This window comes from Ammospiza nelsoni, chromosome 9, assembly GCF_027579445.1.
Source record: "Ammospiza nelsoni isolate bAmmNel1 chromosome 9, bAmmNel1.pri, whole genome shotgun sequence".
Classification (NCBI taxonomy): Eukaryota; Metazoa; Chordata; class Aves; order Passeriformes; family Passerellidae; genus Ammospiza; species Ammospiza nelsoni.
The window spans coordinates 16884082-16896892 of NC_080641.1; the positions used below are offsets into that span (position 1 = coordinate 16884082).

The window sequence follows — 12811 nt, forward strand, 5'->3', positions numbered from 1 at the left end:
TGAGATATAATTTCTTTTCCCAGTTAAAGCATGCATGTCCTATGTACAAGACACAAACATGGTGCTTGCTGAACTGCTAGTTTTGTTCCTGTTTTTCCCCTTTCAATCTGCAATTTCTACCCATTAATACAGTTTGTTCCTCTAGACAAGTCATCTAGGACTTTGCCTATTCTCTGTGATCTGTCTTGTTCTAGCTATCATTTTAGTCAATCTTGGTATTCCCTTTAGCTTGCCACCTGATTGTTCTGCCCTGCTCTCTGTCCAACCCTGCTCTGACTGCTCTGTCCTGTCCCTGTCCCCACTGCACATATCAGCTGTCCTTTGCTAGCTTCACTGTCTAGAAAAAGGTAGATTCAAGGGGTATGTGAGCCAAGGCAGAAATGGGCGCAGAACCCAGACTGAGAAACCTCATGTTATTAGCCTTTATTGCCTTACTTACTGTTACACCCCATTATCTGTCTTCACAAGGTTCAGAGGAGTTTCTCTGAGATGCAGTGAGACCAGTCCATGGAAATCCACATCACTCCATGCCAAGTATCCCAGGGTTGATCTCAGCAGGAAGGTTCTGATATGCTGTTGATCCCAATGATCTTGCTGCATCTTTACAGCAAAATATTGTCCCGCCATTTTCTGCCAGACCACACAAATGACATATGTTTAAATATAATCAAAAGGGTGATTACAAATGCTGAAGAGCAGGAGAGTAAATGACAAGTGAAGAGAGATTTAGATGTCTAGAGATGTGTGCAATTAATTAAGCTAGCTACTTCTCAGTCTTGTTGGTTGGATAATGTAATCTAATTATTAGTTCAGGACCAAGAAATACCAAACATTTGTATTTCTCTGACAAACATTTGGTATTTCCATTTTCAACTCAGAAGTGCCACAGCACAGCTCACTCTTTGCTGCTCTTCTACAGCATCTTTCTTAATCCTACACTAAATACTCTGGCTATTTATTCCCACCCTGAGTGCTTTAGTGTGCCAACTGGGTGAAAATCCAAGCACTCACTCTCACTTTTTCTCTTGTGGCTGGAGATAATTCACCTTTATCATCTCAAACAGTGTCACCAGTATTCATTCTTACAACTATTCTGATTTAATATTAAGGCAAAATTAAAATTGCCACAGCATGAAAACACTTGCAAAGGAAATATCTATATACTGTTCAGAATTGTGCAATGAGACTAATACACTAAAACTATTAAAAACACAGATTGCAGATAAACACACGATCAGCAATTTAAAAGTTAGTGTTGTGTGTTGTTTTTCATTTGTTTCCCCTTAAAAGAAAATAACTTAAATAAAATTTTTACAGTCTCCATAAAAGAGACAATAGATTGTTAGTTTGCCTTTACAGAACTTCTTCTCTTAGAAAAGTAACAGTGATTCAGGGAAATAATAAGCTGACACAAAGTCATGCAGAGCTGAACAAAAGTTTCTATATTTGCTGTTGCACTTAGCTGAGAAAATAAGTTGCCATGAATAATTCAGTGAACAACTTTCAGGTCTCCTCATAGGACACTAGGAGTTCATGGTTTTTGTAATCTCATTGTTTATTTCCACTTACCTGACAAATATACAATTTTAACTCTGTGGATTAAACGCACTAGAAGGATAAATTAACAAATCATATAACATTTCTGATTGGATGAATGTGAAGGTGTTTATTTTCTGAATGTGTCTATCTATCTATATATATATCTAACTTGATATGAGCAGTGAGCAGTTGTACATACAAGCAGCTGTTCACTTCGCTTTATTGTACTGCACTACCATTAAATTCTGATCACTACTAAGCTGAAAGCCCCATTTAGAAAAAGACCTGTGGTGGCAAAAAAAAAAAAAAAAAAAAAAAAAAAAAAAAAAAAAAAAAAAAAAAGAGGAAGAGAGAAAGAAAAATAAATAGAAAAAAAAAGGTGACAAATTAAATAATTGTAAATTTACAATTGTTCTGGTTTAGGACAAATTAGGGGAAGTCTCCAAAAGGGAGCCCCCCAAAAAAAAAACAAACCTCCAACCACCCCTCCCCCAATACGGGGTTTGGGAAGGAATTTCTCAGAGGAGCAAAGTGGAAAACAAAACCTATTTATTGACAAGTAACAAAAGAACACTCCCCAACACAAGAAAAGAAAAGAAACCAGGCAGTGTTGTGGAGGGCGCTGAGCTTCTCTCACAGACTCCGGGGGTCCTGGACGTCCAGTTATCTTCAGGGGAGGGTAAGAAAGAGGGAACGAAAGAAAACAAAAAAAACAGCGCAGACAGCAGAAAGCAGCCAAAAACAATTATCAGCTAGGGGCCGAGGCAGGAGCAAGCAAGCAAGCAGCGGCGAGGCAAGCCAAGCAGCCAAAAGCCAAAAGCGAAAGTGCCCGGTCACACTCACTCCTCCCTCCCCGCCCCGCTGCGGCAAGACGGCCGGGGCGGGGGAAGAGAGAAAAGGCACAGCTGCCAGACACAACACACGATATTGGGATAAAGGCTGTCACCCCACGACAACAATGCATTTTTAGAATCAAAGATTAGTTACACAGTTAAATTCAGGGTTTGGCCAATGAAAGTGAGCATCATTTCTAACAGAAAATGAAATATTGCATTGTGCCAAAACATTTTAAAATTTTACAATTCAGCAGATCTGTTGTGCCATCCTGTTATGCCCCAGCAAATCTCTTACCTTAAATTTGATCATTTCATAACATAATTTCAATTTTTCATTGAACACTGGAATAAAAAAATTAAGGCCTTAGTGTCATCAATTCACATAGAAGACTAGCAATAGGAATTATAAAACTTAAGATTAACATTTCCTAGAACTAATATTCTTTTGAAAACGTACAGATCAGCAGTAAGGTTGACTGTAACTCTGGGTTTAGTGAATTATCTGAAAGATCTGGTGTTGCTCTGGATGATACTTGTCATCATCATCTTTGTGCTCAAATGATAAGGTAATGTGCCAAAATCCTGATATAAAAGGAACATAACCCAAGGTCTGAATGCAATTTAGGTCCTTTCAAAGCAGTGGCCCACATATGGATCACAAAGAAAGCATCTCACCTAAAGCATCTCACTTTCTTTTCACCTAAAGAAAGCATCTCACGACTTCTTTTTCTCCATGTTCTCCTTCATGCCACCGTGAAATGCAGAGCTACCTGAACCTGCATTAAGGAAAACTCTCATTGCACCCCAACATCCTTGGGAAGTGGATCCACATCTGTTCCCAGGCACAGACAACCCTCTCCATATTCAGCCTGTTGGTTTATGGACACCTCAGATCCCTGTGTGGCATTTCAGTCATTTGCCACAGAAGCTCTGGGGCTTGGGGGTGGAGTTGCAATTTGACCTGTGAGCTGATTATTCCACTTGGGATTGGGCAATGTGTGAATAGCAGAGGATGGAATCGCAGTGTCTGAGGGGTGGAGCTGAGTGCAGGGCTGAAGGCAGCTCCTGTCAGTTCCAGAGGGGCCCCAGGGCTCCCTGACCTGCCCCTCTGGGCAATGACCGGTTTGCCAGGGCCATGAACTCCCTGCCACATGGGTGCCCAGGGCTTTGGCACCTCTCCATTGGTGCAGGGGCTGAGTGCATGGATCCAGGAGATGCTGGCCACAGCCAAGGAGGGAGACAGATGGGAGGGGCAGTGCTGGGCCAGGAACACTTCCCACACCCTGACTGCCCTGACAGACACTCGGAGCCCTTGGGCACGCTGAGAGCCAATATCCACCACCAACACCACAGAAAGGAAACTTAAAACTGCACCTTGACCTCAAACTGGAACAACCTCCTTCCATTTTTCCCTCCGGAATGGGATGCAGTCACCACTTTTGGCCTAGCAGAGATTCTGCCTCACAGCAAGGCCTGCACACTTGCTTTTATCTCAGCCTTTTCTCACAGCTGACAAGGGATTTGGGAAGGCTGCCCAACCTGTACTGTGCTTGCTTATTTCTTTGAGATATTAGAGACTAAGGGTGCCTAACACACCAGAGGCAGGAATTTGCCGTGCCTCAGCCAGTGGCACAAGGTGGAAGCAATGCCTGCATACATTGTGTGCTCTCAGGCACCTTCGGCACCCGCACAGGGAGCGTTCGCTGGCCTCAAGCCAGTGGGGCAAACCATGCAAGAGCTCAGGTTCTGCTTTGTCCAGGCACAGGCTGACTGTGAAGCAGGAAACCTGCTGCTTTCACTGACGCCACAGGCTGGAATAACTGATTGGCACAGCCCAGCTTCCCTCAGTGACCCAGACCCCAGGCTTGCTTGGTCATAAGGAAGGGATAAACTCTGTATGTAAGCACTGCTCATAGCTGACAGCCCACAAGGTGGCTGCTCTGGGACAGAAGTGGGTGTGCATGGATCAGCCCTGGAAATCCTGCACTTCAGCTTAGCCATTTTACCTGGATTGGATTCTTTTATTTTTTTTCCAATGTTTTTTTTTTACACAGGAACCAGAGTGCTGCATTGCCTTAAATCCTATCACTGCATTGCCACTAGTTATGAGGGGATAAAGTTACATCTAATTCATTAAAGGCAAAACATTACTCTTCAATTTGAATGCCATTTATTATTCAATAGAGAGTCACTCATGCTCAAAAAGCAGGGAATAACATATGGGGGAAACAGTAATACACAGATCAAACAGAGGAGTCTGTTTCTCCCAAATTATAACTTGGCATCAACATGGATTGCAATAAATGGATCTTCAGCATCAGTATTAATCTGGAAATTAGCCTTTCCATCACCAGAAACAAACACCTGCTTTCCAGTACATTTGTTGTTCTCCTTTTGTCCAGAAATAACATCACAGTAGGTACCAGCAGGCAGTCCAGTTTGCACATAGACATTCATATTCCTATGAGAAAATAAACATGATTTATGCATTGTTTTTAAAACAGGTATTTCAAAAGGTGTAAGATTTTTGAACATGATCTTACTCCCCTATTTGGAAGGACGTTGTTAAGAATAAGGTTTCTGATCCCACCCTACCTACAAACCCATTTTAGCTCTCTGGATCCAGCATGCACTCAAATAACTCAATTTGGATTGCTGATGAGGGATGCTATTGTTCTCTCGGGACACTGTTTGTGCCACTGACTTACCAGTCGTCATTGTTGAAGATGATGAAGCCTTTATTACCACGGCCAAAAGCCACTTGATTGCTGCCATTGTCCCACCAGTTGGAGAAAGGCTCACCATCCACCACGTTACGGAAGATAACCATGTTCCTGAAAACACAAGCCATGTCTGCCACTGCACCTGCAACACCTCTAAAGCCACATGGAGCAGGAAGCAAAAGCAACTGCTTTTACTTCTTGTTTCTCCCCAGTGCCCTACCTGATCTGACGCCAGCGATGTTCACAAACCCAGTCGTTGCCACAGGTCGTGTCTGGATTGATTGTAACGGACTTTGTGGAGCCATCTGCGTTACTTGGGGGCCCATACCAGTCATTGACGTCCTGTCATTAAAAACAAACGTTTTTTTATTTAAAAAAAAAGATTCATATCTTCTGACTCACAATGCAGAGAGTCCCTGTGGTGAACAAAGCTAGAGGGAGCATCAAAGTTTCACTGCCTACATCCAGCCTGGGACAGGGAAATCTCTCGACAACCTGAAATGCATTGAACTACTTCTCTGACCCTGCTCTCACATTTAATCCCCATGGATGAATCTTCAGCGCTAATTTAATTAAAATTATTTAAATTAATTATTTAATTAATTAAAGCTCACCTTTCCATTTTGAAAATATCTTGGCCAACGGAAACTTGACATCACACGCGTGACGCCATACGGATGGGCAAGCATGAAACCAACTGCCATTTTATAGAGCCTGTTTGGTGGACAAACAAGGAATGAGATGTGAAAGGAGGAACCTGCCAGAGAACACACAGGCAAACAAGCAAAAGCAAGAAGCATCACCCACACAAGAGCAATCCCTCACCTGGCATCCCAGAAGGTCAGAATAGAAGCTCCACCAGCCCCGTGTCCTCTCTGGTTGTCGTGATTATCCACAAAGACCAGGGCTCTGTCAGAAGGCACAAAGCCCCAGCCTTCTCCCCAGTTCCTAAACAAAAACACAGACTTGGAGCTACCCTGTCAACTGGTGTATCCAGTGAATGCTGGATAAATTGCAGCACCTTCATCCTTACTTTAAGTAGGCCATCTTTTCTCCGTTCCACTTGCGGATCACTGTCCCCAGTTTGGCACCGTACTTGAATTCTGTCACTCGGCCATTTCCAAAGTACTCACTGCCTTTGATGGGCTCTGTACCCAAGTCAATCACCTGGTACAAGAAAGAAAACCTGCATCCCTTCTTGTCTCACAAAGGCCAGCAATGCCACACACAGCACTTAGCAGGAGCTCTTGCTTTAACATTGAGAAGAAAGTAATTATGTATTTGTGCTGTGTAGAGCAACACAAGTTCAGAATAAGACATGAGGGACACATGTAAAAACATGACTGACGAAAGGAAAAGTAGAGTTGATTGACAATCTGTTGTGGAGGCATTTTTAAGAATCAAAACTGCCTATGTCTGCAGGGCTGCTCTAAGTAAATTGTGAGCTCTTTCTAAGGTAAGTTGGATGAAGTTGTATTGTTGCTTCTCTGAAGAAGGAGGCAAAAGAGATACAAAAGACAAAGGCAAACATAGAGGAGAAAATGTGGACTTTACCTCCTGATAAATGAAAGGTTTAGTTCCTTCAGAAAACCATTGAGTGTTTAAATTATGCAGTTTGTCCAGAAACGCTTTAATGTCCCCAGGCCACATGTGCTTGGCAGCATCAAGTCGGAATCCTGCTACACCCATGTCAATGAGACGGTTCATGTACTCTGCAATCGTTGAGCGCACATAGTCCTTCTCCAGGGCCAGATCCAGAAGGCCGGTCACGCGGCAGTCCCGGACCTGGGCAACAGAAAAAAATGAAATAAAGGAGGAGATGGAGCTGGAATGGTGGTTAATGAGGTTGTATTGGATTGGGAAGAAGGGAGGGAGTGATATCTGGTGTAAAGGTTTTGTCTTCACAAGTGACTGTTGCACATGATAAAGACCTACTGTTCTGGAGACAGCTGGACACCTGCCTTCCAATGGGAATGGTGAATAAATTCTTGTTTTTCTTTGTTTATGTGTGTGGCTTTCTCTTCACCTATTAAACTGTCTTTATCTCAATCCATGAGTTTCCTCAGTTTTACTCTTCCAGTTCTCTGCCCCATCCCACTGAAAGTAGGAGGCTGAGAGGTGTTTAGCTGCCAGCTGAGTTAAACCACAAGTTCTCTTTGGTGCCCAACATGGGACTCAAAGGGTCCAAATTAACAACGGCATGATTAATGTGCTAGATGGAATTTACAGCTGTTACTGCAGTTTGGCCAATAATTGACAGGCTGCTGTGCTTGCCGTGGGGCTCACTGGCCTCACTGTGCATTAGAGTCGAGGGCTCATCAGCGGCTGCTCTGTGCTTGGGCTGCAGCTGCAGCCTGTGCTGCTGATCCCCTGACCCTGGGGCATTCTGATCCCAGCACTGGCCATGGCCTGGGCTGGCACCTGAGGGACTGCAGGGTCTGGCTAAGTCTAGGCCAGAGCAGGGGCAAGGGGAGGAATTCACTGCAACATTAAACATGATGCTCTAGTCCAAAGGAACTGGGAGTGGACACTGTACTGGAAATACCTTTAATTTATTGTAATCCAGGATTTGAAATATGTCTGCTAGGGATTACCACAGAAGAAGGCATCTGAACCCATGAAGGACAAGCCTTACAAGAAGCAATGTAAGTGCAGAAACATTATAATGTATTGCTGCAAAGTGGCTGAAGGCAGAGCTTGAGAAAGAACTGCTACATATTCTTACTACAAAAACCAGTAAGTTGCATAACTACAGCACCACCTTGCACTGCTGGCAATTTTCCAAGGGGGCCCCTTATCATGATCAGCTGAGTTTATAAACTATAAAACTGTGCTCACTCTTAGCGGAGCACACTGGCTCACTTCTGGAGCAAACATCTGCACATAGGTTCTGGATTCCTCAGTTCTGAGAATATTTTGGGCCACACATACCTATGGTCAAGTGACTAAGCACAGGTTTTGTGAGGCACTACACCATTTGATTTTACTGTAGAGTTAACAGAACATGTCAAAAAAAAAAAAAAAAACAACCTGAAAACTTTTCCAGGGGAAGTTACCTGATAGATGTCATTATAATTTTCAACTTCTCCACTTCCAGTGTGACATTTGCCATCATTGAAATCCCAGCCAGAGTATGGGACAGCTGGAAAATCTCTGTTTCCAGCATTAAAATAGCTTCCACAGGTAGAATGTGTGCCTGAGCCACCTGCAGCCCCACACATATGGTTGACGACAGCATCCACATAGATACGAACCTGGAAAAGCAATGTGTGCATTTCAGTGTGTTTGTAGCAAACGTGAACTGACAGCCACTAATCACTATTCAGTGGATTATTTTCCCTTTCAGTTTCTCCTCAGTTTACACCTCTTTTCAGGAAAGCAGCACCTTCCCTCAGCTGACACAGCACTTCTTGCCATATCAGACAGATTTTCAAGGCACTTACTCCAACATTGTTGCATCTTTTCACCATGTCTTTGAATTGCTCTTCATTTCCTGATCGAGAGCAGATCTTGTAGCTAATGGGCTGGTATCTTTCCCACCAGGGTCTGTTTGGGCTAGTAACGACAATATTTTCATTTGGAGGTGAAACCTGCAGATGAAATTATGTACTTTAATAAGAAATCAAATGGTTTTACTTCAACATTTCAAGGGCAAAATCTGTGCTCAGGACCTCTGCCCTCAGAGGAAAGTTAGCACCCAACCCAGTCTCTCTCCCACAGCAGAAGTTCAGGTCAGTGAGATGTCTGTCTTGCACACAGGCAAGAAAGGCATTTTGGTTTGTTCCTGTGAGTTGCCCACATCCAGCATGGGCAAGGAAGGGCTGAAGCCACAGGAATTATTTTTACCTGTAACTGTGACTGCCTTAGGAATGCCAAACCTCACTGCTTCCATTCTTCCTTTAGAACAAGGTAAAGAGCTTTACCTTCTCCTTAGCTTTCAGGTGAAGCCTTTCAGCATGCCTCTTTGTTACTGATCTGCTAGACATACACCATCATTCACCCCTACAGGGTCCAGCAGATTAGGGCTGCTTCTAAAGTACTTAGTACTTCCTACCTTCCCTCCACAGCAGCAAAGTTACTTAGAGATGACTGTCTCAAACTCAGGCATTATTAATCAAATTATTAATCAATATTACAGTGCCATTTTCCTGCTACTTACAGGAAACAACTCACCTGAACTCCTCCAAATCCATTAGGAGCTAAGTAGCGTTCACACTCCTCAGCAATGTCCTGCCAGCGCCATTCAAAGAGATGCACTATAGAGGTTCTCTTTGGGACAGTGTTGGGGTTGTACTGCCCCCAGCAAAGCCCTGCAGCTGCGAGGAGGAGGAGAAGGATCTTCATGGTGCCTTCAATGTAAGGCTGTGGTCTCTTCACCAGCTATTTATGTGCCTGCAAGATGGCAAAATTCCTGTAGCAGCTGTCAAAATTCACATGGATCAATGCTATCAGTTATTATTTAGATAGATAGCTCAATATCATTCCTTTGGTTTGTTTTTTCTCCTGAATAACCCAACAGCTGAAGATAAAATACCTTTTCACAGTGATTGTACGCCGTCTTAAACTGAGTGATCCATGAGCCTTGCACCCAAATCCAGAACTGCACTCTTTCCAATCACATAAACAAAGATACTTTATCAAAAGTATTCCAAAATGTGGAAAATCAGACAGCTGCAGAAGCTGAACTGGGTAGTGCCACCATCCTCTTGGCCCTGAGTGAGATAAACTCCCAAGGATAAGAGGCAAGGACAAGAGTTAAGACATCCTGTCTGGACACTCTGACTGCTCTGGCAAAAGAAAGTAGCAAGGGCATTGCTAGTGACAGACTGATAACCAAGAAGATTGTGTTACTAAGGAAACAGGGGCAAAAGAGTCTGAGTGGAAAATTTTGGACAGAACTTGGAGACGTATAAATACTGGTAAACTGATGCAACAGAGAGCTTTGCTTGCATAGCATGGTCCATGTCCCTCAATCCCCACGAATTGTGTCCTGTGTGAGGGACGGCAATTCCCTGTCTGGCTGTTCTAGGGCTAACCCATAGAACTGAAATGCTGCTGAAAGGAAGCAGGAGCCAGCCGGCATCCATCCCTTCAGGTTTTGATGGTGAGCTTTGGAACATGGGCACTGATATGTCTTCAGGAGAAAAACATGTCTGAACTTATGTCTAAACTTTTAGAGAAGCCCAGAAAAACAGATGCTTCTCATTCTCTTAAGCTGATTTTCACTGGGCAGAATCACAGGTTAAAGGGTTAAAGGCCAGCATGTCTTAACAGTAGAACTGTGGGATGAAGGGGGCAATGAGAGGTGATAAGATTGCAGCTGATTTTGCACCTCTCTGGAGAGCTTTTTTAGAAACTCTTTAAGCTCAGGAGGGTGCTGGGAAAGAATTGTCACCCAGTGCCCCCTCAGCAACATGCAAGGACTCTGCAGAGGAGCTTTTAACATCCCCCTTTGCCTATGATCCATGAGACATGGATCTTTCTTTGCAAGTCACAATCCAATGGAAAGCAAGATGCTGGCACAGCTGATTAAACGATCAGTGGTGTTCGTTGGACAAAAAATCATGGAATTGTGAGTACTCGGGAGATGTTCCGGTAGTGTCAGTGCAGCTAACAAATATTACAGGAATTTCTCCATATTGGAGCCACTGTCATTGTGGGTTAAACTTTCCTAAATGAGAGAGACCTTGCGATTAAAAAAATCCTGTAAGTAGTTGCAACAGGAGTACTAAGAGAGATACTGATAACAAACGAGTACTAAGAAAGATACTGATAACGAACCTGGGCACGGATCCAAGACACAGATCCTGAGAACAAATCCACAGAATGTATCCAAAGAAGGGACCGATCCTCAACTTGGTGCAGGGTGTTGCTGGCAGTGGTGCAGCCCCCTCGGAGCTCCCCCTGCCCACAGTTGGCCCTATGGTTGGTATTACCCCCTGGGCTTGAAAACCCCCGGGCTTGTCAGAGCTCTCCCGCCTGTTCCCATCCCCGAGCAGCAGCGCCGACCCGCGGGTCCCGGTCGGTGCCTGCTGAGAGCCGCCCATCAGCCCCCACAGTCGGGACCAAGCCCTCCTGCACGAAGTTCTGAAGCTATGGCACACCGCTGTTACAGCGCCTGCAGGATGCACTGAAATACATCTGTTAAAATTAACCTTGTATTTTCAGGGAGCTGTGATTTTTAACAGGATTGTTTACTAGAGAGATGATTCACTGACAGTTGTTAACTAAATCCTATAACCTTGAATTTGATCTGCAGCAGTTTAATCCCTCCAGTAAATCCACGTTGCTGCTATTTTGGTCACAGAACAGTTGTTTACCTACGTGCTGCTCCTTGATGTTTAACTGTTGTATGACAGATTTCCAGTAACTTTTTTTAATAATAAAATCAAAATTATTCTTGTTAAATTTAAGTGATAATAATTTTCAAATCTGTTGTGTTTCAATATGGTACAGTTTAAGTAATGGGAAAAATTCAGTTCTGTTGAATTTAAGTGATGTTAGGTTTACCTTCTGTTAATTTTAAGTTCTGTTGCACTTAAGTTCTGCCAAATTAAGATGCTGTTAAGGTTAAGTATCATTAAGTTAATTTTGGTAGGATTAATTTTTGTTCAAATTAATTTCTGTCAAGTTTATGTGTTGCTAATCTTAAACAAAGTTAAATTTAAGTTATTCAATTTAAGGTCTGTTATTTTAAGATCTGTTAAGTGCTATTAAGATCAATTCAGTTTCAATAATGTTAACATTCCTCCTGCCTAAACAGCACAGCCCCTGAACTCCAACCACATGAACTTTAGAACAGTAACCATTTGTTTCCACTTCCCAATTCGACATTATCCTTTTGTTCTCCTATATGAGTCTCTCTGACATGATTGTATTTCATAAGTTTTTTTTTTTTTATTGTCATCTGTATTCCATGTATCTTATCCTTTATCCAGCAGATAACCAGTAATATTCTTAATAAGATAATGGCCTTATAGGTGCGAACTGTTTTAACATCAGGGTACACAAACCCTTTACATAAAAAACAAAAAAACAGGGAGATGTGGAAAATCAGACAGCTGCAGAAGCTGAACTGGGTAGTGCCACCATCCTCTTGGCCCTGAGTGAGATAAACTCCCAAGGATAAGAGGCAAGGACAAGAGTTAAGACATCCTGTCTGGTCACTCTGCTCTGGCCAAAGAAAGCAACAAGGACATTGCCCCTATTCCCTGAGTAACACAATCTTCTCAGTTATCATTCTGTCACCAGCAAAGGGGTCTGAGTGGAATATTTTGTTTGGAACTTAGAGACCTATAAATACTGGTGAACTATTGCAATAAATGTTTTTGCTTGCATAGCATGGTCTGTGTCTCTCAATCCCTGCACCAAAACATAACACACAGACCCTCTGAAGGTAAAAGGAGTGGGAGCTGATTGAAAGATGAGTGGAAATCTAACAGCATTATGAGAATGAATGAGTTTGCCAGCATTCAGAGGTGTCTTGCTCTCAGAATTAGACTGAGTTCAGACCAGGGTATGAGGAACTGTCATGGTTTTATACTGGCCCAACACCAGGCACCAATGAGAGCTGCTTGTTCACCCCTGCCACATCATGGCAGTGGAGAGGGAAAAAAATTGACAAAGGGCTCGTGAGTGAGATAAGGACTGGAAGAAAACATTTAAGGGCAAAACAGGTTCAACTTAAGGTTGCAAAGTGATTTTATTACAAAC

General features: G+C 43.1%; 1 protein-coding gene across 1 annotated transcript; it reads right to left on the reverse strand.

The window, feature by feature from the left end:
* Positions 1–4528: 4528 nt before the first annotated feature.
* On the reverse strand, positions 4529–9450 carry LOC132076609 (pancreatic alpha-amylase). Its single transcript, XM_059477747.1, has 10 exons — positions 9272–9450; positions 8542–8688; positions 8155–8352; positions 6653–6883; positions 6132–6265; positions 5924–6046; positions 5713–5812; positions 5319–5440; positions 5084–5209; positions 4529–4836 (listed from the first exon to the last, which is right to left on the reverse strand). The coding sequence occupies exons 1-10, from the start codon at positions 9440–9442 to the stop codon at positions 4647–4649; spliced, it is 1542 nt and encodes a 513-aa protein (XP_059333730.1). The 5' UTR covers positions 9443–9450; the 3' UTR covers positions 4529–4646.
* Positions 9451–12811: the final 3361 nt, after the last annotated feature.

Coding starts and splice junctions, on each gene's coding strand:
- LOC132076609 (XM_059477747.1), bottom strand. CDS start 9,442: ATGAAGATCCTTCTCCTCCTCCTCGCAGCTGCAGGGCTTTGCTGGGGG. Junction 5,441..5,712: donor GATATTTTCAAAATGGAAAG/GTGAGCTTTAAT, acceptor TTTTAATGACAG/GACGTCAATGACTGGTATGG. Junction 5,210..5,318: donor CATCGCTGGCGTCAGATCAG/GTAGGGCACTGG, acceptor TTGTGTTTTCAG/GAACATGGTTATCTTCCGTA.